Consider the following 24,338-nt stretch of genomic DNA (forward strand, 5'->3'; position numbering starts at 1 on the left):
TTTAACTGCTTTCCTCTGCAAATTCCACTTCCTAGAAGATACTAAGGAATTACCTCCATAATAACTTTTCCATCATTAACATAATTGTTTTAATAATAATTTAATAAATTTATTTAATGTAACTCAATTGCAGAGTGTTTATCATTTCAATATCAGTGGGTGCCATGCTTCATAGGTTAGCAGTCTTTGGCAACTTCCGTACATAGTACAGAATTTTACTTTAAACAACATATCAGCATCACAAAAATTGCCATGGAAAGAAGTAAAACTTAAGAGTTGCCTGGACTTGTGGAAGGTGTTGAAGGCAATATAAATTTGACTGAAGAGCAAGACTTAAATGTTAGTGGCAGTCCACTTCCTCTTCATCAGTTATAGCTTCTCTTAGGGATGTTTAATCCTGTTTATTTTAACAGTGTCTTCTAAAATGCAACTAGCACTGTCATTTTCGCCCACTGATTTTAAACAGGTTGGCTTGATGATCAAATCTGATTTCTGTTAATACCCAGGTTTTGGGTTTTTTGAACATGTCTTAAGGTCCGAAGAGCTGAAAACAGCTGGAATTAAAATCCTCTGAAAAAGAGGCAGAGCCCCAATGCACTGTTTAAAGACAAACCTGCAATAGCAATATTGCAACTGCGGTAGCAGTTTGACGTGTACTTCTTTTATCTTAGCATGTTGTAACTCGCTCATGGCGTGGGCTATAATTCCTTTTCAGTATAAAATACACTTAAAGATAGTTACAGAAGGTGAATTAAACTGGGTGTCTCTAAATCAGAATGAATGGACCGGATATTTCAACTGAGTAACCAAAGATATGTTCATCTGAACTTCAAACTTTTGATTTTTAGGTAAGTCCCCATCAGGCTTAGGTTCAGAAGAGCAGCCCTAGCTCTGTTAATCCCTCTCTCTTTATGTGTCTTTCAAGTTATAAAATGTGTCTTGTCTCTATTTGTCAGACAGGAGGTGTTTGCCACCAGTAGGAGGATGATGTGGCTTTAAGAGGAGTATATTTTCAGTTGATATTGCTGTGGTTTTTACAGAAAATCAACAAGATCACTCTTCCATAAACTATTGCCTCTAGAGCAGTAAAACGTTTTAGTGCATTTATTTTCTAATCAGCCAGTCACGGTGGGCTCTCCTCCATCATAGCTATAGGTTTTGTTCTCAGCTGTTTGCTACTCTCAAGGTTTGTATAACTCTTAAATTCTCTCCCTGAGGTACCTAAGTAGGAGAACTTGTATTAGAAAACACTTTTCTGACGGAAATTTTGCTATTGCTGTGTTTTACAGAAGAGCCTCAGTAATTGTGAGAACATAATTTTGGGCACCCTTGTGAGCTAAATCCTACAGCCTGGTGTAGAGAGGTTGCTCTCCAGACGTAATGCCTTCTGTTTATTTCTCTGGAAACTACAACAGATGCACAAAGCAGAATGTAGCACCATTTAATAGAGCAAATTCTCAGCTACAGAAAGAGCACTATTTTTCAACATAGTTATCACCATTAGGTTTGCATTTTCACCAGTCGTGAATGAGAACCTGCATGCTGAGTTTGTAAAAATCTGCACTAGCAGAGATGACCAGCTGTCACCACTGCTGAAACACATCACCCAGTGCCTCACTGTGCTCACTTCCACCGTTTGGTCTCCGTGAGCATTCAGCAAATGTTGATGAATGTCAATGGGTGTCTATTTTCCATATGGAGGTATTCAATTCCACACTTTTGCTTCATATGCTCTTCGATATCAGTTGCCGTTATGTCAAACTACCGCTTTGCTGCCATCTGTCATGCAGCAACAACATGATGAAATATTGCTGGGAAGGTTTAACCTGTACTGCCATACCACCACCATGCACCTCCAACATTGTGAGCCAATGTAATAAAATAGGAGGCATCAGTTTTGGAGCAGCACTTGCAGCAATGCTGTAGCTGAGAGTTAATGTTTAGCAGCTGAATCTCAAATGACACTGTTAGCTATTGTGAGTACTAAATAAAATGTCAAACGCTTACAATGAACAGGTTTGCTCTGGTGAGCTTTAGAACCTCCTTTGCAGGTATTTACAGACTGTGCCCATTTGTAATGCCAGAGTTTTCTCAAGGTTTCCCTGAATTTAAAGCAAGAATGGAAGTAAAGTTTCAAGTGCAGTTTCTCTGAGGAAAGTGTGCGTAGGGTTAAAGAATTCCTACATCATTGGCTGTTAAATAAAAAATACCTCAGATATATTTACAGGGTTTACTTTTTTTTGAGGCTAAAAATGTAGCTGTCTGGACATTTACTTCTAGTTTCTAGCTTGTTGCTGGCTTGGCTGACATACACTGAATGGCCAGAGTATTTTCTTTGGGTTGTTTATTTTGTTCAGTTGATAGCTGTATCCTCTATGATTTTATGTGAGTCTTTCAGTAGCAAGGAAAATGCACTTTAATAAGCAGCAGCAAAAAGTCCCACACATTACGTGGGTTTAGATATGAGTGCTAAAAGTGGTTTGATTTCAGAGCACTGAAATGTAAACATTTCTTAACTTATTTACACTTAGAACATTGGAACTTCCTCCTTTCTTGGTATGGCACTAACACAGTATGATTACATTCATTCAGAGACCTGCAGAGATTGTTCTGAGCTGCTCAATAGCATCGATAAACTGTTGTTCGTCCCTTCTGTTAATGTAACAGGTCGATTGTGAAAGGTTAAAAAAATAAAGTTTTGGCAGCTAAGAAGTTTTCCTCATTTTTAAAACATGTGAATGAAAGTTTCAGCAGGTGGAATGATTGTGGTGACTAACTGCAAGATGCGACTAAGAGAAGAGCTATTGACATTTGCGTGTTCTTAGACTGCTCAATTATACCAAGTGATTGTCGGTTCATTTATATCTTTTAGGTAACTTTTAGGCATGATTCTTCAACAGTGGAAGTACAGGATGACCACATAAAGGGCCCTTTAAAGGTAAGAAACTTGCTTTATATCTTGCAGGGGCTTTGAGAAGCAATCTTTGGTATTTGAAATAAACATGTATATGCACTATGAGGTGAAAGTGGAAGGCTTATTTTATTATGTAAGCTAGATAAAACTCTAGCGTAGAAGGTAATGCTGCAGTGCTAACGTTGATGAACTCTTCGTGTTAAGCTTCCCACTGTAGTTAAGGAGATGCAGCACACTGGCTGATGCAACCCTCTTTGTTCTTGGACTTAAATCTAAGAAGTTTGGCTGGCCCCGATTTCTAGCTACTGTTGCTTTGGAAAACACAGCTAGAGCAAAAACTGGGCAAAAGCTCTTATACAAGAGAATGACATCACTGAGACTGGTTCTTGTTCCCCACCTGCTGGCAGGAAATAATCAGCTCAGTTAAGTTGGCTTATTTTAGCGGGGAGAAAGAGAAGTTTTAGAGTACAAACAGATTCAAATGAAGCTGCAGAAGTGTAGTATATTTAACTATGTCTATAGTAATTAACTTCATTGGCTGAATAAAAAGGTGTTAACTTCATTGTCTGTTTTAGAATCTTTCCAGAACTAAGTGGCTTTTGTATTTTAGGTAGGAACTGTTGTGGAAGTGAAGAATCCAGATGGAACATACCAGGAAGCAGTTATCAACAAATTAACAGATGCAAGTTGGTATACTGTAGGTAAGATAAACAGTAAAGTATTTGAAGAGAACTATTGACTTAAATATATGAGTGACCTATATTTTTCTTGGACATGTCTTAAGCATGGCAAGAGAAATTTTTTGGAGATGCTTTTTTATATTCAAGGTTTGTAGTTTAAAAACAAAAAACCCCACACAAAATATCAACATTTCTTTTTGTTTATCTCTCATCTCTCATCACAGTGTGAAACTGAGATGTGAAATAAGGATTAAGTGAGCTGCTCTGTGATTGGGTATTTCTTAGTGTATGCAATAACAGTATATGTTATTAAATATTCCAAAGATTAACAGGTTTTTTTTAAACACAGATTGCAATACTTATTTTCCCCCCACTTTTATACTTTGCCCTGATAACAACTGCTATAAAATCAAAGTCATAGATTTTTTTTTCTCATTTTTTTAAAGTTTCCTGTTTATTTTCCCTATTCTAGTACATGACGTTTCAGACTTCAGATGATGTATCCGCATACCCACATACAAGCCTTGATTATTACTGTAATTTTGCGTAGGCTTTAGAGTCGTGAGTTTTAATCATTGATGCTGTATGAAATCAGATCAGTCTATCCCGGGGAGAGCAGGTCAATGGTAGAATGATAACAGACTTTCCACCTGTGCGTTGGTACTAATAAGCCTGTAACAGGAACTTCTTGAGAAGTTGAGTATTTGTCTCCTTGATTGATACTGTGCGTGTGGGAGGATGGAGGACTAGATCTTGAAAGAAGCTTGTCAAGAATTACTTGTATTGAGATGCTAAGAGTTGTTAGTGCCTAAAGCACTGTTGAACGCTTTGGGAGAGTTTTCCCAACCTTGGTTCTTTCAGAAAGGAACAGAGTTTACATTTGATCTTCTACATAAGCATTGTAGAAAATATTTCAGTTTTCCTATTGAAGTACAGTGTATGAGTAAAGGAGAAACAAGGCAAGGATAGGGTGAAACATGCTGTATAAATATATTAATTGATATTATAGATACCTCTGGTAATTAGTACAGAGGCAGATCAGATGTGAGAGATTCTAAGAACAGAATGGTATAGCTGGTGTTAGAATGGAGTGTGCACATAGAAAGTTTTTGAGAAAGCATGTATTTAATACTTCAGCAATAAGAATGAGATAGGAGCCAGTGCAGATTAAATTCTGAAGATAGGTGTCATGGAACTGGTTTGTAAATCAAAGTAGATATCTGTCAAAAATCCTGCACTCGAGAAAGAGGAAGAAGAGAGATGTGAGAGTTAGTAGATAAAAGCAGGCTTGTTGACCTTGCAGAATCAGTAAAAGCATCACAGCTGGTGACAATAATACATTTAAGAGAGAACTGACTCTAGCAGTAGATGGTTTGAATAATCTTTTAGTCAGGACAGTGAGTTGAGTGGGTCTGAAATTCACCCTGTAGGCAGTGATGACTTTGCATATGTGAGTGAAAGTCTTGCTTTAAGGAATAATCAAAATTTACCGCATTTTAGAAGTAGCACACTTCTTAACCAGCGGGGTTATCTAATGTTATCCTATCGTTTGTGAGAAGTATCAAAGTACTTACATCATTAATGATTCCATGAGTAAAATTACTTACCTTTGGAAAGTAAGGCTTTATGGAAGAATAGGTCTGAGGTAGTGGCATTCCAGAAGTGAATGTGTTACCATTTGTGCCACTGCAGCAGTGGTGTGTAGAAATAACAGTAACTGTTGTTCCTGTGTTGAAGTGTAGTCTGACTCCCTTCTGCACCTTTTTTCATCATTATACTGCTGGTTTTGCTTTTTTTCCTTTCTTGCAGTTTCAGGTGCAATGTTTTAAAGTGTAGTACGTGTTTTTATGTCTGCTTTTAGTTAGTTTTGAAGATGTCCCATCAGGTTTGAATTTCGTGTGCGTTAAAGCCTTATCTGCTATAGTGGCCACACAGTCTTAAAGACTGATGGTGCTTTTCCATTCACTGTGTTAGGGAACAAGGTTAAGGATCCCTCTGACAGGGAAGTGACCACAAGCAGATTAGCACATAGGATACGTAACCTGCCTGCCTACCTAGCTCTGAATGGGTTTACCCTTGTTGTAGTCAGCTTATCCCATGAAGAGGATAGGCTTTTTTTTTTTTTTTTTTTATCTCTCATTATGTAAGGACACTCAGTTATGTTAATTAACACTAACTGAATTAGGATCCTGCTGCCTTCTACTTCACTTAATCAAAGGAGATCTTAATTGCGTATTGACCATTTGAGATGTACCTCAGAAGTTGGTGTGTTCTCTTGTGCAGCCCTTTTTACTTTTTCAACAAATTTTTAAGTGTCAGGTGTGCATCCATAATTGCTGTTTTTCACTAAACCATACTCAACAATTAGTGTAGTGAAAAACACAGAATGGTAATCTTAAGGGGTGGGGTTTTTCTTGTTCTTTAATAGTAGTGGATTATAGGGATGAAAAAAAAGAATCCCAGAACTAGGTACTAGTTACTTCTTTATTAAATAAATACTAGTCCGGAGTTTTGATGTACCTTGGTTGTTTTTTTTATCATATTTTAATTAGTAAATGTTGGAACTAGAGTGTTGTACCCGCTATTCGATGACATGGCTGAAAACTAAGCTCTAATCATGCCAGGCATCTTCTGCTGGTTGACAGCCATTCTCTGAACACTGTTATTTTGCCTCCTGTTTGTAAAAGTGTTTATGTATTTTTCCTTTTCTAACACAAGATTAAATTTTAATGAGTCAAACTCAGCAGTACTGTTGATTGACAAAAGAGAGCTTAAATGAGAGTGAAAGAGAGTTACTAATATCCCCATTTTGAATAAACAAATATTTTTTTCTTTTTTTTCCCCTCTTCACTATGTATTACTTGGTGACAGTGTTTGATGATGGTGATGAGAAGACTCTCAGACGCTCTTCACTTTGTTTAAAAGGAGAGCGGCATTTTGCAGAAAGTGAGGTAAGTGACTGATTTTAATACTACTCTTTATTTAGAAAAAAATGTATCTTTTGTACCTCAGTCTTTAATATGTTGTGTCCATCCACATGACTAGAAATAATGGTTGTGTAAAATACACCTTGAATAGTTTGGATTCTGTTTGTTAAAACCTGGGAATAGAGCTGAATTTCACTAAGCTTTGTAAGTTGAAGAATAAAGTAAATGTTCTGTGTTTTTCACTTTTGTATTAGTAATGGTCTGTGGATTGTGGGTCACACAGAAAGCAGCCATCACATTGCTTTACATGTTGAAAAAATCTGTAAATATCCATTGCAAAAAAAATCATAATATGGTATGCAATAAATAAATATACATCTTTAGGCATCACTACTATTGGGTTTTAGTAAGTGATTAAACTATTTTGTGACAGCCAATAAACTTGACAGGTCAGTACAAACAACTTGCAGGTACAATTCAGAGGAATGTGTTTACTTTGGAAGACGTTACGCCTTCTTTCAAAGAAGGAAAAAGCCTTGTCTAAAACAAAAACAAGTAGTGCACACATACCAGGAGCCTTCAAATCTGGAATGATTCTTTTAAATTGATATTGCCTTTTAAATAGGTAACAGCAGCCTTGAAGATGCTGGAGGTCTTTGAGGCGCTTGTGTTGCTGTTTTAGTAGTCTTGCTGATCGAAGGAAGTTTTCTTTCTCTCCATCTTGTTTGGTTGCTAGTAATACTCAGTACTGGAACAACTTGAACATTGTTTTGGAATGCATCCCATGTCAGCTACACATTTTTGTTAGTAAATCAGTTTGTTTGCTGCTACTGGGTTAGCTCCCTGTTTCATTTTATATGGGAACCTTTGTAGATGGTTCAGTATTTAGTTAGTTGGGTGATAGGACATAGGCAAGAATTTATCCTGTAGAGATGAAATATCCCAGGTCAGCAGAATACCTGATACTCCGTTCTCTGACTTTGGATGATCCAAAGACAGGACTTTGGTAAAATACTTGTATACATGTGTTTAGGATGAAAATTAATTTTGTTTGGGTATAAGGGAGAAGGAGTGCTTTAAAGGAAACACACGCAAAAGCACATGCACAGAAACCCCACGCAGAACTATTTCTATTAGACCTTAAAGCAGTGACATTATTCTAGCATTTTTCTTTGGTAATGAGTCAGTCTGTATTGGCAAAAATTTTTTTAATGTGGTAATAGGAACTTGCATTTTGAAGAATTACTTACACAGCTCTCATGAGTTTATATGCCTGTATTTTTATGTATTTATTTTTGTATTTCAACAGACTTTAGATCAGCTTCCACTCACAAATCCTGAACACTTTGGGACTCCTGTTATAGGAAAGAAAACAAACAGGGGAAGGAGATCAAATCATATGTAAGTTTAATGTCTTTATATCTGTGTTTTTATTAAATTGTGAAGCTCTCAATATGTTTTCTTATTAGCTGTTGTGTGTTCAGACTATAAACAAGCAAAAACATCATCAACAACAAACTACTCCGCAAGCTATATGAGAAGTGTTGTTCAGGGCTCAGACTGAAAGTCAGCTTTTCCTGCGTTGCTGCATGGAAGAATTACATCATTTTCATGTTATCAGTACTTAAAATGGTGGCAGATATTGACAAGTGGGCTTTGACAATCTATTGAATTTCAACTAAAAACATTATGACACAGTCTTTGTTTAGCTTGAATTGAAGTGTTTGTAGAAGGCACTGGAAACCTCATGTAGTCTTTTGGTTTCCTATTACAGGGTCTCTGAAGAGCTTTTAGAAATAGAATAGTATTATGGTCTGCAGCAAAGCTTTCTGATAGAAAAATAACAGTCAAGAGTAGTGACTTGATTTCCTGGGTGCTGGAATTTGTAGTAGTTGGGAACATGAAACGACGTTATGAAAAAACTGTTTTTGTTGTTGTTTTTTCATTTTTAAGTTTTGAGGGAGTAATGGCAAAGATGGGGAAGGAGTTGGAGTGCTTGGATTATCCCTTCATGTTTTGTCTTCTTTGTAATAGTTGCTACCAAACATTGCCCTGTGTTTGTTCAGGTAGTAGGGTTTTTTTTGTTCTTTAGTGTTTTTTTTTGTGTGTGTGTGTGTGGTTTTTGATTGTTTGTTTGTTTTACTTCTGTAATGTAGCGAAGGAAAAAGACAAGCTGGCACACACAGCAAACATGATTGCTGCCCCCCTGGTGTCTGAGTTGTTTTCTCCTCTGTTTCCCTAACTGTACAGGATGTTGTTATGGCAAAAAGAGCACACTTATTTTTATCTTATGGTTCATACTGACTGAACTGAGTAAAAAGACAAATTGTACAGCTGATGGTAAGCTCAGCTACACTGTGATCTCTCCAAGATAGCCCTGGCATTCTATTGTCCTTGACTTATTCTTTTCCCACAAGAATTTCTCAAAGCCCAGGAAACACCCTAAAAGAATTCCATCATGTGCTTATAAAGAAATAATTAATTTAAAAAAAACCCAAACAGTTTTGGGGAGAAATAATGCTTTTATTAATGCTGCAAATAATGTCAGGTGGAGTAGAGAGAACAAAACAGAGTAGTTAAGCTTAGACTTTAAGAACATTTTTTGCTAACGAAAAGTGAGCCTTCTGTTAACACGGAGCTTTGTGCGTAGAGATAGTTATGGGAAAAACAGAAGTTAGCTTTTAAATTCTGCATTAAATGCATATTGAATATGCTTGTATTTTTTGAGTTAACTTGCAAAGAGAGTAGTCAAAAATGTAATATTTAATAATAGAAAAACAATAATGTGTGTATGTGTAGCGACTGATGCTGCATATATTTTTTAACTGATTGCATTTCGTTTTAGTTGGAGCCATTTCTTACATTTCAAGTCTCCATATGGTTAAAATCAGCTATAACTTCATCCTGGAACAGCCAAAACAATGACCTGAAACCTTTCTATAATTAAAATACATTTGCATCTTTGTTTGTCTACTTATGTTCCTACACTTTGTTCTGTATGAAATTGAAGTAGTCATTGCAACATATCAGTGCAGATTATTTAAAGAGCTATTTTGGGATAAAGAGACTTTTTTTCTCTCTTTGCTGTTTATCTTCGTAGCTGACGTTTTTTCATAGATTTGGAGATCTGTACTTTTAAAATAGTCATTCTGTTCTGTGTGGAAGACGACAGCAGGCTTGTAGATGACGGCTGTTAAAGTAAAACCATAGAGAGATTAAAGTTGGTTCAAAACTGCAACTGCCACTGTATTTTTGAACAGTATTTTTGAACTGGGGCAAAATTAAGATTTTGAACGTTCTGGTCGTGCATTTCTATTCTTCCATGTGGATGTTTATTGTCTTTCTGTATTGTTTTTTTCTCTCCTGGCAGGTATTACTTGTACATATGCCTTTCTGAGTTTGTAATGGTTTAGTTACTGTATTTTTTATTTATAAATATAGTTATTTATGAAGACGTAAAATAATGTTATTCATTATTAGTTTAATATATTTGACTTCAGTTCAAGTCAGTATTGTTTCTGCTATTTTTGACAGTTGTGTTGCTTGTAATTATAGTAGGCAGGAGATTTGAGTGGTTGAGTTTTAAGTCTTTTTCTATTGTTCAGTCCTGAAGAAGAATCTTCATCCTCTTCCAGCGATGAAGATGAAGATGATAGGAAACAGAGTGATGAGTTGCTAGGAAAAGTTGTGTGTGTCGATTGCTTCAGTGTGGATAAAAAGAAAACCCTGTGGTTTCCAGCCTTGGTAAGAATTTTACCTTTAATTTTTTAAAGATCCGTGTGTTGCTAGACAGCAAAGAAAGGTGGTTTCTGTTGTGTATCCTTTTCAATAGATTTATCTACATTGTTAGTTGAACTTGATACATTTCTTGGATGTTATACAGTGTTTCCTATGAATACTATATGTAAATACTTCTGTTTATGCAAACTCATTGCTAACGAGGGTTTAGTTTTTCCAAACAGTCAGAGCTCATTGACCTATTTCTAGCTCGGCAGTGTTACGTATTACTACCAAACTAATACTGGAGGGCTTTCAACCTGTGTTTTTGTATATCATTTTTCTGAAGTAGCAATATTAAGAGAGAAGTCCTTCTAAGTGTAAAAAGAAAGCTTAGTAATTAAGTAGGCATTACTTTGAAATGCTTGAATCGTTTCTCCTTGACAGTGCTGACAGTGTTTTTATTGAATTTTAAGAAGAGTTGTTTGAAACAATGCTGCTTTGACATTAAACTCTTGGTAGTGTTTGCAGTAACTCTCAGTTCCAACTTTCTAGTCATCACCTCCTGAGTCTTGTAATGTAGTCCAGAGGCTTTCCAGAAGGATTTGTTTTGAAAGAGTTGGTGGGAGAGGATGAGTCATTGCAGTCTCTTTTACAGCAAAGGAGAGGGCAGTAGATGTGGCGATGAGATAACCCTGCTGATGAAAGATAGCTTTAAGAGAATTTTTCAGTAGCAGACAAGAAAACTGACCTGTTTCTTTACTGAAAGCTGTCAACAAATTTGATACAATACCGCCTACCTGCTGTTGATAACTGTGCTGCAGTTATACTCTGTGAATGGGTCAGTTTGCTGGCCTGCTTTTTCTCATGCTGCTGTTAGGCCTTGTGATAATCCACATAACCGACAGCAGTGTTTCCTGTGTAGACTCGGGTAGCTAATCTGCTTGCGTAGGGTGGAATGGATAATTAGGATAACTGGGGGTTAGGTCTTAAGAATTAACGAAGCTCTGTTGCTCATTCTTCCAAGGTATACAAAAAAAATGCATGCTGTTATTTCTTTAGCTTTCATTTGGGGGATGGAGTAGCTTGTTCTGTGTGGAAGGTTCCCTGCAGTAAATGAGAAGCAGCAAAGGGATCAAGTTGGAAGGTGGATCTTGTTAACTCTGAAGTAGCTTATCCTAGATTAACTGTTACTTCAGTAATCAGGTTTACAGTTTTGCAAATAAATATGGTATTTAACCTTAAAGGTTATATCAAATAATAAATGTATTGCCCAAATAGCTTCTTTCCCCTCCTATATCTGTGATGCTCTGTTTTTTATCTTTTCAAGTGTTACTTGTGCTTTATCAACAAAGTAATTTTATTTTGTTTCTGAGCAGTTTTGCTTAATTTGTATAGCATGGCTGACTGTAATTATGTGGATAATAAGCTGAAAAGGCAGGCCTCATATGTTGAGGAATATGCATCTCCAAAATGCTTCACTTTATTATTAATGATGCCATATACATATACAGTTAGTGGCTAATTGTATTTAAAATAAACAAAAAGGTCTGGCAGTTGCTCTTTCTGTTAGGTAGTGTGCTTGGTAAGCTTGATAGTGTTATTTAGTTAGAATATATACTTAAAGGCTTTTGGAAATTACAGTTAGGAAATCTTTTCACAGCTTTTTCAGAAAACTGGGCTTACATAGGATCATCTCTCTCATTCTTCTATAAATACAATGGAGTTTGTTTTGCAAGGAAATCAAGAAGACTTGATTTAGGGAAAATTGAGATTGTGCCATTGTGTGTAAGGCATTAGATGAGATTGTGGCGAGCTGTTTTCTAACCTGTGAATGGATTTCTGACCGCTACAAACTTGAGGCTGCTAGAAAACCGGTAGCTGAAGTCAGGCCAACTTATCAGTCTTTAAAGAGCTTGGAGATTGTCTATTTTAAATGGGGAATGATTACTGTTTTATTTTCCTAGATACTGATGCATTCCTGCAAACTGTATCTCAGACTGCATTTTAAGTTTGTTTTTGTATAGTACTTTCTTTGGAGATTGTAAAGCACGTTGAATTTGGAGACTTGCACTGCCAAGTTTTACTTCTCTTAAGAAGCCTGTTTAACCTGTGCTGTATGATAAGCCACACAGTTGCAGCTTTTGACTTCAACTTCTAGAACACTACAAAGCTGACAGCCTACATAATGAGAAAGACGACTGTATGTCGTACAGTATCTTTTTGTATCAAACACAAAGTAGGACTGGAAACAACTGGTTTAAAAGAAGAGTAGTTTACTGGGACTAAATTAGAGTTGCAGTCATCTGCTGCTCCTTGGGGCTTCATATCAACCCGAGTTTTCTTAACTTTCTGGGAGTAATTCAAGTTTTGAGAGAAAAATGATGGAAAGGGCCACTTTCCTGTTCTGCAAGTATGAAATGTCAATGAATAATGTACGTGTTATCGCATTCATCAACTTTTTAAATTAATGACTTTTATACTAACTTTAAAGATTCAAATAGCTTTTAAAATTGCAATAAGCTGAAGGTGGTGTCTCCGTGCTAGGCTAGACTTAATAAATTTATTTCTTGTATTAAAGAGTCTATCATAGCACTTGTACATGAGATATTATTATCTCCCAGTAGGTAGCTTATGAGACATTCAGGGTCTGGCTGCATGAGACTCTGAGTAACCTGATCTAGCTGTAGGTTAGTTCATTTCATTGCAGGGCAGTTGGACCATATGGCTTTTAAAGATCCCTTACAACTCAACTGATTCTATGATTCCTTATGAAATTGTGTGTGTGGGGGATTTGTTTGGTTGTTTCTTTTTCTCCTCTGAAATTGTGGGTTATGGCATCTTTGTGATTTCTGGATGTGTTCAGAAGAGATCCCTGATGGCAGTGTTTGTTGAGAGATTAACCCTTCTAGGATGAGGAGTAAAATCTACTGTAGAGACATGACAGGTACTTAGTATTTGTCAGGAGGATGTTTTTAACCTTTTTCTGGCATCAATAGCTAGTTCCCTTCAGGCAGCAAGCATGGATCTCTGTATTCAGTAATTCCAGGTGAGCATTGCTTCTGTGTTTTGAGAGATCTTGCTCTTGTGTTTTGAGGGGTCTCAGTTGCTTTCATTGCAGTGTTGCTGGAGAAAAATGAACCCAAAAAGTTTTTGAGAAGCATTGGTAAATTCTATTACTACCTTATTACTCTTCTTTCTTTCTGAACTTTGCATTTGTAATATCTTTGCAGGTGGTCTGTCCGGACTGCAGTGATGATATTGCAGTGAAAAAGGACAATATTCTCGTTCGTTCTTTTAAGGATGGCAAATTGTAAGTAAGGATGTTGAGTCTGATAATTAATAACGTGCACTAGTCAAGCGAATCATAGTGTGAGATACAGTGAATACAGTATTAATAACAGCTCAGAAAGTTTCTGTGAAGATTTTTCTCATGTTTAGAAAACTGTCAATAGCCTACATAGTGGTAAAGTTGGCCTTGAACTTTGTTTCTGTTAATAATTGTTACAACTGTAGCAAACAAAACATTTTTTTCCTCGTACTCTGATTGAAGCAGGGCGCTGCTTTCCAGAGACATGGCTGTGTGCTTACCCAGTCATTAGAAGATGTGTGTGTTTGTGGAATATAAATATGCACATGTACGCACAATAGGGGTGTTTTTTACAGTTCTTTTTTTGTGAGGTATAAAGGTGTATGTTTGTCTCATTATAGACTACAGCTGCGTGTTAGTGTTCTCCAAAATGAGCTGTGATGCTGTTCAAGGGGTGGAAGGAAAACAGTGAAACATAGAAAGTCAGTTTGTAGGGGGTTCACAGTAGAGCAGAGAACTCATCATGAACATCAGGGAGGAAGTTTGATGTATGTCAGTAGTATTGTCTTTTCCTGGTTTTAGTTTTAAAAGGTCCAGCTATTTCTTTTGCTTAGCGTGTTTTAACAGAATGCTTTTGCAGAAAAGATGATGGCATATTTAATGATTGAACTGTAGTTTAGTTACTTAGTAAGTCCAGGCTATTGTTTCTGGAGCCATTTGGCAATTATTCATGCATTCAGTGCACATCACAGGAAACATGTGTAAGTTTGTGCAGGCAAGAGTGTGTATACACACTTCACCCCCACCCTCTCCACAGTCCAAGCTACTGTGCAGATCAACTTCTTTGAATCTAACCACAGCAGAAATTAAAAAGTGCTCTGTTTTTTTAATTTGAAGTATTTTGTATGTTAATACTCATTTAGGTTTTATGTGGGGGAGGTGTTTGTGAGTGAGCAGTTACTTGCTAAGCTGATGTGATGTTTTTTTCTAAGGAAATACATACTGGGCAGATTTGGGGAGCTCTATTTTAGCAGAAAGAGAAAGTTATCTTCAATGCGTACTGAATAGATTGTGTGCAATAAACACAATTATATAGAAGTTTTTATTTTGATCTGATAACTGATTAATGCCATACCAGATGGTTAATACCATACAACAGAATTGTTCAGATACCCTTCATATTCTTCTTCTATATTGTTAGTAACTGTTATGATCTCTTAGTGATCAGCTCTGTGTTATAGTGTTAATTTAGCTTTGAAATCTTTATAATGTATACTTTTAATAATATTTCTTGGATGCTTTTTAAATTATTTAGTGTTTCTGTGCCAAGAAAAGATGTTCGGGAAATTAGTGAAACTTCAGCAAAGCCTGATGCTCTGTTAAAACAAGGTAAAAAGAACTTTTAATGAGAAAATGTGTGTGCATCTGTTTATTATATGCAGGTTGTACCAACTTTGTGATGGATTGATTCATGTCTTAAAAATACTAACGTTGTTTTAGGAAAAGATAATATGCATCTTGAGGCTAAGCACTGCTGAAAATCTATAGGAATGGTTTTCTTAAAAATCAAACTACAAAAGGCATCCTGTCTTGTACTTATCTTACATGTGGATGTGTCAAACAAAGCATGTAATTGTACAGTGCTTGCTAGTTTTGTAGGTTATTTACTATTTGGCCTTTGTGTTAGACCTTAATAGAGTTATTTTTATCACAGTACTCCTGATATGTCTGAGGAAGTTACCTTTATGCACGCAAGAAACTGGAATTGAGAATTTGTTTGAAAGCTAAAGTTTGTGGGATTTAACTTCTAAAATGAGATAGTAAATATTTCCTCTTCCTTTTCCTCTTTAATGTGCATAAATCACAGTGTAAAGTCATTAGTGGAGGAGTTCTCTCAGTTAAATATATTCATAATCCTAATAATAGCTCTGAATTATTTGATGTATGGAGAAGATGAAGTCAGTTTGGCTGGGTCAGATGAGTAAAGATGGACAACACAGGGATTTAGTTGAGGCTCTTTGAAGTTGGGGTGGAATAGTTAATTAACAGTCTTTGTTTCCCCCCAGCTACTTTATTTGATTAAAACATTTGGTGAAACTGACCCTTCCTGCTGCCCTAACAAATTCTGGTCCTCTTACAGCTTTTGACCAAGCTCTTGAGTTCCGTAAAAACAAAACTGTTCCTAGTAACTGGAAAACAGAATTGAAAGAAGACAGCTCCAGCAGTGAAGCTGAAGAGGAGGAAGAAGATGAAAAAGAAAAAGAGGATAACAGCAGTGAGGAAGAGGCAAGTGAAGTTACTATACAAGTAGCTTAGATACACAACTGATATTATCGACTAATATTTAGTTAAGAATTACTAATATGTGACATAGATAATATTTTAACACAGGTAACAATTTGACTTCTCAGGTTTTAAATTCTCCATTTAACAAAGATTGATGTGAAAATATCAACATGGAAGTCTTAATAGTTATCTTGAAATCACTAAGCAAAAAATGTGCAGTCAGTAGCCTGTGTCAGTGAAACTAAAAAAAAAAAGTAGAAAAAAAAAATCTGAAACTCAGATTCTGTTTTAGAATCGTTCCCATGCTGATCTTAATGTAGCCACAGAAGGGTTTCAGTACCTTGTGAGACCAAACAGGATGAAGAAGGGTAGATACTGGTGTGTGCTCTCATATGCGGACTGCTTTTGCTAAAAGAAAGAAAGGTTCCCTATACTTACGTCTTCCTAAATGGAACTTACCCGCTACCTAATTAAGGTCAAACCAACTTCCATCTGGGAAGATACGTGTTTTTAAAACAAACAGCTAAATGCGTATCCTGATGAAGGATATGCAATGTGTTTTGATTACTTTAAAACAAACCTTCAAAATGCACATAGCATTTGCCCAAGTGCTGGGTTTAATTTCAGAGTTCAGCGCTATCATTTATAGAACTATTATTATTATTTCTTTTTCTTTTCATCTGTCTACTACCTTACAGTCATTCTCAGCAAAAGTGTAAAGCATTTCTCAGCAGTCATATGCCTTTTCCTGGAGGTTCCTCCAGGTTCCCTTGGAGAAAGCAATTGATTGATTCAAAGGATACATCAATGACATATCTAGTTAAAATCTTTCTGGAGGGTTTTAAACCTTCTTTCTCTCCATATGAATAGGAAACTTGCATGCACTGTAAATATCACTGCCTGAAGTTATCCTCAGAAGTTTCTGAGGTGTTGAAACCATTGTTTAACTTGACCGGCATCCTATGCTGTGGTGAAATGGTTACCTTTGAGTATGTGAAATCACTAATATTGCTAAAGGCATATCCAGGAGACATGTTCTACCAAGTGTTTTCATGTGTAGAAAATATATTCTTAATATCTTAGTGGTTGACAACCCTGCCTTTGGCAGACAGGTTGCAGATAGGTGATCTTTGATGTCCCTGGGTTTCTATGAACTCTTTCTCTTTGCTTTGAAAACACCTATTTTCTTTGCACAATGTTGTTTCAGTATTGAAAGGCAAAGGAGTTCTTTTCCACCAATGCAGAACATCAGGTTTCTTAGAGCAAATGTCAGTCATAGCCCAGTTGGGTTTCCAGTTCTTAGATCGCTCTCCCTCAAAATAATGCATTGTCTTTCTGTAGTGGTGTTGCTGGCAAGTGTGTTGTATTGTACAGAAGACTGTACTTTCCCTTTGTGGCAGTGTAGTAAGGTCCATGTTTGATTTTAGCATTACTATAAATAATTGCACACACAAGTGGTGATAAACTTTCCTACTGACTGTAGAACTACTACCTCAGTAAATATGGTGCTTAGCCCACTTTTCAAGGCACAGGAAAGCTTGCTACCTTTTATATGGCAGCCTCTTCTGAGGCAGCATCTCTGAGCTGTTGTGCCTGACCTGTGTTCTTATCACTTTTGAAAAAATAAGCCAAACTAGGCTGGTGTGGTCCTGTTCTGTTTCTTTCTCCCCTGCATGTTTGTCACCCTGTCTTCCTCTCTCAGTTTCATGCTCTTAAATTAGTGTGTCAGGCCCATAACTATAGATTCTTTCATAAAGCAGAAATTTCAAGTAGCTTCCATTGATCTTTCACTGCTCACTTTTAACTACAGAAGGCAGAATCTGCTGGTTTTCTACTTGTGAAAAGAAATAGATAAGAGATCTTGAGAGTCTTAAATAACGACCAAGAAATCTGAGTTGTTGTACCTTTCTTTTATGCTGTTCTACTGAAAAATTGCTGTACTACAAAAGCTATTTCTCTGGTTACCGTAATGCGAAGAAGCAGAAGAACTTTAAATCAAAGCACAGACTCTGTGCACTCCTCTTTCACCTTTGTTCTCTCTTTTGTACTGAAAATATGGAGCCCTGCCTGATGCTTGGTTTTCTAATTATCTGTTATTCCCTCCCAACTTTTGGTCCAGAAAAAAAAAAAAAAAAAATGTTGAGGAAAGAAGAAAATTAGTGGAAAGAGCTTTATGTAGATGTCTATGAAGCTAGAAGAGAGGCTTTTTTGAATCTTTCCCTTGGCGTGTATTTTGTGGTGATATTCAAGATCTGTTTCTCTGATTTGTTATGCTGCCTACAGTAATGCAGTAAGCTGAAATTTCCATCCATAGTGGAAATTTAAAGAGCATGATAGATAAATGGTTGTTATGGTCTTTTACTGGCTACATAATCCTTCAAAATTGTAGCTCTGGCACACCAGAAGGTGAGGCTCTCTCTTTCTTTCATTCATTTCTTTATTTTAGGGAGGATTCAGAAGTGTGAGAAAATCTTAGCCACTTTTCCATGCTCACAGGATATTAGGCAATTCTGATCCAAGTTGTGTTGTCCAATATATGCTCTGATATGTTGAGAAACAAAGTGTACTTCCGTGGGCTCAGTACAGTTTTTGATTTTTCCAGAGCAGGTTTATGTCCAGCCATAGGCATGATGAGCAAGAACATTTTTACCTGTGCAGTGTAACATGCAGTCATTGTAGAGCACTCATTCCATCTCTACTTGTTTTAGATGGAAATATTTGCTGTCTTCAGCTGTGCTGTTTGTAAATATCTGACCTTGTAGCTTTTGTCTTTGGAGAGATGGTTTCAGTACTCACAGCTATCAAGCGACGTTTTTCTTAAGCAGGACCTCTGGGCTTGTTCTTTTCAGAGCATCACCTGTGGATAGTTCTAGCTCTTTCCAGGATGCGTTGCCCTCTTTTCCTGTTTTGTAAATGGAAGAATGGAAAGTGCTTTCCTTTCCTCTTCTGAATGTGATGGTAACCAAAAGGATTGACAAGGATTCTCTTTTCTTCTGGATTATAATATTGTGTGAATTTTATCTGCCACTTTAACGCATGTTGCTTTTTTTTCTAGATTTTGTTGTCAAACATGTAAGCCAATTTCTTTTACCTTTGTGATGTAGACAAATTAAAAACCTCAGAACAACCTGCTTGGTGCTGTGGTTAAGTAACTTGGAAATAAGCAGAGATGACAGAATATGATATGTCTGCCTTAAACCATTATGTAGGAAACCTTGTTGTGTACTCAGTGATTATTTAAACAATTTCATAAATGTTTTAGAGATTGTTAACAGTTAACTGTTACCATATGTAGCATGTATCGATTTCTGTAAAGATTCTGAGAAAGAAGTCTTTCCAGAAGCACACGAGGTCTTAAGCTCCCCCATTAGCACACTTTCTTAGGAGACTGTACTGGGAATATTAACAAGGAATATCCACCTGGCATTTTGACACCTCTCTGCATTAATATATTTGAGATATAAGTACTTCTCAAACATTGCGTCTTGCGGGGAGGAAAGAGCAGCAGTGTTACGTTCAACCTACTCATCACCTTTATTTTAGTTCCCCTAACAGACATTTTGCAACTTGAAAGCTTTGTTGGATTAATAGCTTTCTCCCTCATCTTCCATTCCCTAAATAACTCTGTGGGACCACTTTCTTATGGCAGGTAGTTTGCCATAGGAAAGTTGTGAGGAATGAAGCAAAAACCACAAAGAGGTGCCCTTGATCTCTTCACCGTGTTCCAGTGAATACCTGTAAGAGTCCTGTACAAGTATCTGTCATGGGTGACATGACAAGAAAGAAAAGGAAAAAAGAAAATGAAAGAAAAAAATCCGTATCTCTGCCTCAGTACTGTGCACCTCTCTCCCCAAAAAGCAAAACCAAAGAACAGCAACCAAAAATTTTAATACATTCCAACATTCTAATTAGGGCATTTGTGGTCGTATTCAAGTTTGATGGTTATCTATGTGTGTCTGTCTGTACTACTGCAGGGCTGCAACATCGCTCCTCATACCGGTGAAGGATCACAGTGTATCCCCAACTCCTTCTTCCCCTCCGTTGTGAGGATGTAGCCTGTCCTCCTCGCTCATCAAAATAGCCTGCACTGAGTTTTGCTGGTGTATGAGCTAGCGGGTAGATGCTTATCTTGTCATGTCTCTCAAAGAGACTTTCATTTTGCATTGCCTTTGCAGTAGCTCTGACTGGAGTTTTTTTCATTGTGCTTCTGTTATTAAATATGTTTAAATGACAACAATTTCAGCACAGTGCAAATAGTTCCTAATTATTTTTTTTTTTTGTTTTGCTGATTTCCTTTATTACATTCTCCAAGTGAGTTTAATGGAGAAGAGGAAGTATACAACAAAAAAACTCTACTGCAGCCTTGCTTAACCTTATTTTCAGCCATCCACTAGTTTCCACAATTTTTGTTTCTTTTCCTGTCATATTTAATAATTTTATTTTATTGAATTCTGAACTGCCTTCGGTCTGACTTTAAAAGCGATGTGTTTTGTGAAGCTTTAATGTTTAGCAAAAGGAGGCTGTTGAAGGATGAAAAAATTAACATGGAATGGAGATGCACACACACTAAAATGTTAGAATTTATTAGTTAAATTTAGAAGCTTTTAGGTAGTAGTGAAAAAGGAATGTAGAAAATTAACTTCTGTTCAGCGTACTGGTGTGAAGTAGCTTAGTCATCCGTTTCTGAGAATTTTCATTATAAGCTTAATATTTTAATACAAATGGTTGTGGCAAGTGACATTTTCTGATGAAATTAAACCCCAGTGCTTTGTTTGGAAACCCCACTGTTTATTCATTTAAGTAAATCTAATACAAAGATTTATTAGTGCAATGAACTGAATATCCAAAATATCCATTGTTATTTCAGTTCTGGGATTGGTCCTGCTCACTACGCACGCATTCAGCTGGTACCTCATGGCAGTAGCATGCGGTGTCATTGGCTGTGGTTTGTCAGTGCTGTGGATTAGAACTTCTGAGAAAGTGCAAGCGTGATTTTATGTTCTACTTCATTCCTGAAAGTTGCACAGTACATCCAAGCATTAAGAAATTGCTTAACTGCAGAAGAAATAGAGATCTGATATCCCTTGAGCATTAACACTGGTATCTCCCAGACTTTGTGTGAAGGAACAAAATTAAGAATGTGTCTTGATTGATGGCATTTATGATATCTGTGACAGAGATTCATCAAAAATCCAATTTCGGATGTGTCATTACAGTTATTGCCTTACGTAAGTTGAAAATGTGTGCTATATAAAACTCCACGTGACATAGCATTGAGGCCAATTTTGTTTGTATAGTTTCTTGTTCCTGACTGCAGTAAAAACAAACTTAAACTTTTGAACCTAAGTGATTTTCTTATTGACAACCTGTAACTCACAAGGGTAAAATGTTTGTGTGCTTTTTTTTTTTTTTTTTTCCTTGAACAGGAGGAACTAGAGCCTTTTCCTGAAGAAAGGGAGAACTTTCTTCAGCAATTATACAAGTTCATGGAAGACAGAGGTACACATTTCCGTGTTTGACTTGTTAGATTTAGAGGTATTGCTTAGCAGTGCTTCAAAGACCTGAGTCTGTGAACTAGTAATACTGTACGGTTTATTTTTGGAAACAGTGAGACTGTATCCCACATGTCTGGCTTCCCATCCTCTCAGAAGATGAGTCTGTCTGTTAACTCTGCCCCTCAGCAGGAATAGGCTGGTTCTTTTAGAGGCAGTTTTTTTTCAGTGGGTGAAATAGAAATGTTTATATAAGAAGCAAGAGAAGTTGCATCGTTTGTGCATACTTGTTAATATATCGAATAATGCAAATGTATGAATTTATTTGTATTAATGAACTACAGGCAAAATGGCTTATTAAACCTCATGAGTTTTAGTTTTCACAAAAAATAAATAGTAGATGCACCAGATGGTCAGAAAATTTACCGTACTATTTAATGGTGTAGTAGCATATGTGGAGTAGATTTCATGTTGCTCTCAAAAAGATATTTCAAAACACAGTAATAACTGTCTGTCTTTACAGGGACTCCTATTAACAAACGACCTGTACTAGGATATAGAAATTTGAATCTGTTCAAATTATTCAGACTTGTACATAAGCTTGGAGGATTTGATAATGTGAGTATTACTGATCTATAAAGTCTAAGGGTGGTGTTTTTCCTTAATAAAGAATAAAGTATTGTGTAGCAGCTCCAGATATTAAAACTGAATTCTACCAGAAACTAGTTATATTTTAAATAAATTGTCTACTGAGTGTGTTATTACTGCAGCATAAAATCAGTGTGTTTCTGTGAGATTTCAAGAAACGTCTGTCTAATAAAATCGTTACCCTGAAGTGAAAAGTGTTGCTGCTCAGTGAAATCCCAAAGGCAAGTAACTGTAAGTTCAAGTTGGTTGTGAGGCACTTAACTCCTACCTATTCTGGGCAATATATAGAGGAACATGCTGACAGGAATTCATCTTGGTGCAGTAGTTGATGCATAGGGAATTCTTAGTCAAGTAGATTCTGTTACTGCTTTGAGCTACTTCTCGTAAATCTAGCCTGTCAGCTGAGAAGGTTGGTTTGTGCTGTGCCGCCTTTCTACTATAGAAGGGAGGATCTTGTACTTAGTATCACAGTAGATCTCTTTTACCTTCACAGATGGTGAGAAATGAGCATGTCACACTGTCACAAAGCTTTGACACCAAAGGGTGCGTTAAAGATATACAGTAGCTACCAGTCTTAGATTATCTGGTGCAGTGCTGCAGGGATGTAGTATTATTAATACTTTGAGGTTTTTTCTTTTCAATTTAATTAAAATTCTAGATGTGATATTTCAGGAATTATTTTAACTGTGCTGATCTTTGTATTTTTTCCCCCTTTATTACCACCTAGAGAGAAAGGCCAGCTGTGGCTTACTGAAGTGCAGAAATGCTAAATTGCAACAAGTAGTTACACTAGACTACAGTTTGCATTACAAAGTAGAGTGTACAATAAATAGAGATTTTGTAGAGAGAATTAAATACTATTGTATGAAATTGTAGATGTTGTCAGCTTGGTCTTCTGTATGTCAGTTAATTCAGCAGCCATTGTTACATTTGCTTTAACAGATTGAAAGTGGAGCAGTGTGGAAACAAGTTTATCAAGATCTTGGAATCCCTGTATTGAATTCAGCTGCAGGATACAATGTTAAATGTGCATACAAAAAGTAAGTAATAAAGCCACACAGTTTATGCTAAAACAGCACTAAAAAGAAATAGAGTTCTTGTGATAGTGGTGGCAATATACATAAATTCTATAAGTTTGGTTGTAATGCAGTCTTTGTAAGCTTTAAAATATATTTCTTCTATTAAGCTTCTGCTAGGTAACACAATTTTTCTTCAAAAAAAACTTGTTTATCAGAAGTGTGGTTTTTTTTTTAGATATCTCTATGGCTTTGAAGAGTACTGTACATCAGCAAATATTGAATTTCAAATGGCATTACCAGAGAAAGTGACAAGCAAGCCTTGTAAAGACTGTGAAAAAGAAAAAGATTTAAAGATGCGTGAAGATCCAGAGCAGGATGTAAAAGAAATAAAAGCGGATAAGGAGGAGCGCAAGCAGGAGGAAGTAGTGGCAGTACAACAAGAAGAAAAAAAGCTAGCTGAGAATGATAATGAAAGTAAAGAAAATGATAAGCCCGTGCTTCTGGTAAAATATTTTAATGTTCATGTTATATCCTGTTGATAAAGGCAGATAATGTGTTGATAACTATGAGTTTGTATTAAGACAAATCTCTGTAATTGATTTAAAACTAGACAAATAACATGCTGTAGATTAGTTTTGAGCAATATTTGTCTCTTCAGTGTCTGTCTTAGAGGTTCATGGTGTCAAAGTCTTTGAATTGGCAGGAAGCAGATGAAGCTTTCCACCTGTTTGGGGCACTCTTGAGTCAAATGGGGACTGATTAGCATGCAGCTGTATTGTGATCTGGATAATGCATGCTTACAACTATCTTCACTGCTGATACTTCTATTTTGTATTGAGCTAGGCTTTTAAGCCCTCCCAGGTTCTAGAGAGATATGGTGTATGCAGTGGCATAATTATTTCACTAATCCAGAGAGACAAATCTTTTTACCTTTTCAAAACTCAATACTGGCCCAGTGGTTTTAGAAAAGGAGAACTGAGGTGGTAAGCTGAGCAGTGAAGGTACAGCAGTTTGCTCTGGAAGTGGTGTAGTTCTTCAAGTCAATATGCAACTTAGCTGTGATGTATGCAAGTGGCACCAGCCCTGGCCTGTCTGCTGCTACTAACTCCACAGTGACCGTTAATGCTGGTGTTTCTGCATACTGAGCGCAGACATATCCTGTGAACTGTTTTAAGAGTTGTGTGCTAATGTTGCTGTAGTAAAACCTAGGAGATTGGATTCAACCAAGGACTACTGTATGTGTGCTGAGAATTTCAAACATAAAACCAGTGGAAATGCTGTAGTTTTAGAAAGAGCCCTAGAATCTAGTGCTTTCTTTTTCCCTTCACAATAACTTGTGCATTTT

At 36.6% G+C, this 24,338-nt stretch overlaps 1 protein-coding gene across 6 annotated transcripts in view; it reads left to right on the top strand.

Moving 5' to 3' along the window:
• Window positions 1-24,338, top strand: part of ARID4B (AT-rich interaction domain 4B) — a 79,530-nt gene that overhangs the window by 28,727 nt on the left and 26,465 nt on the right. For 5 of the 6 annotated variants that reach the window (XM_032443315.1, XM_032443316.1, XM_032443317.1 and 2 more), the window contains 12 exons: window positions 2,873-2,938; window positions 3,525-3,615; window positions 6,466-6,545; window positions 7,831-7,922; window positions 10,127-10,265; window positions 13,472-13,551; window positions 14,864-14,937; window positions 15,689-15,834; window positions 21,261-21,333; window positions 21,850-21,944; window positions 22,917-23,014; window positions 23,229-23,496. In XM_032443315.1, the coding sequence (XP_032299206.1) occupies window positions 2,873-2,938; window positions 3,525-3,615; window positions 6,466-6,545; window positions 7,831-7,922; window positions 10,127-10,265; window positions 13,472-13,551; window positions 14,864-14,937; window positions 15,689-15,834; window positions 21,261-21,333; window positions 21,850-21,944; window positions 22,917-23,014; window positions 23,229-23,496 (1,302 nt within the window). The remainder of the gene's footprint in view (window positions 1-2,872; window positions 2,939-3,524; window positions 3,616-6,465; window positions 6,546-7,830; window positions 7,923-10,126; window positions 10,266-13,471; window positions 13,552-14,863; window positions 14,938-15,688; window positions 15,835-21,260; window positions 21,334-21,849; window positions 21,945-22,916; window positions 23,015-23,228; window positions 23,497-24,338) is intronic. The other variant, XM_032443318.1, reaches the window with a different exon arrangement.

This window comes from Coturnix japonica, chromosome 3 (genome assembly GCF_001577835.2).
Source record: "Coturnix japonica isolate 7356 chromosome 3, Coturnix japonica 2.1, whole genome shotgun sequence".
In the NCBI taxonomy this organism is placed as follows: domain Eukaryota; kingdom Metazoa; phylum Chordata; class Aves; order Galliformes; family Phasianidae; genus Coturnix; species Coturnix japonica.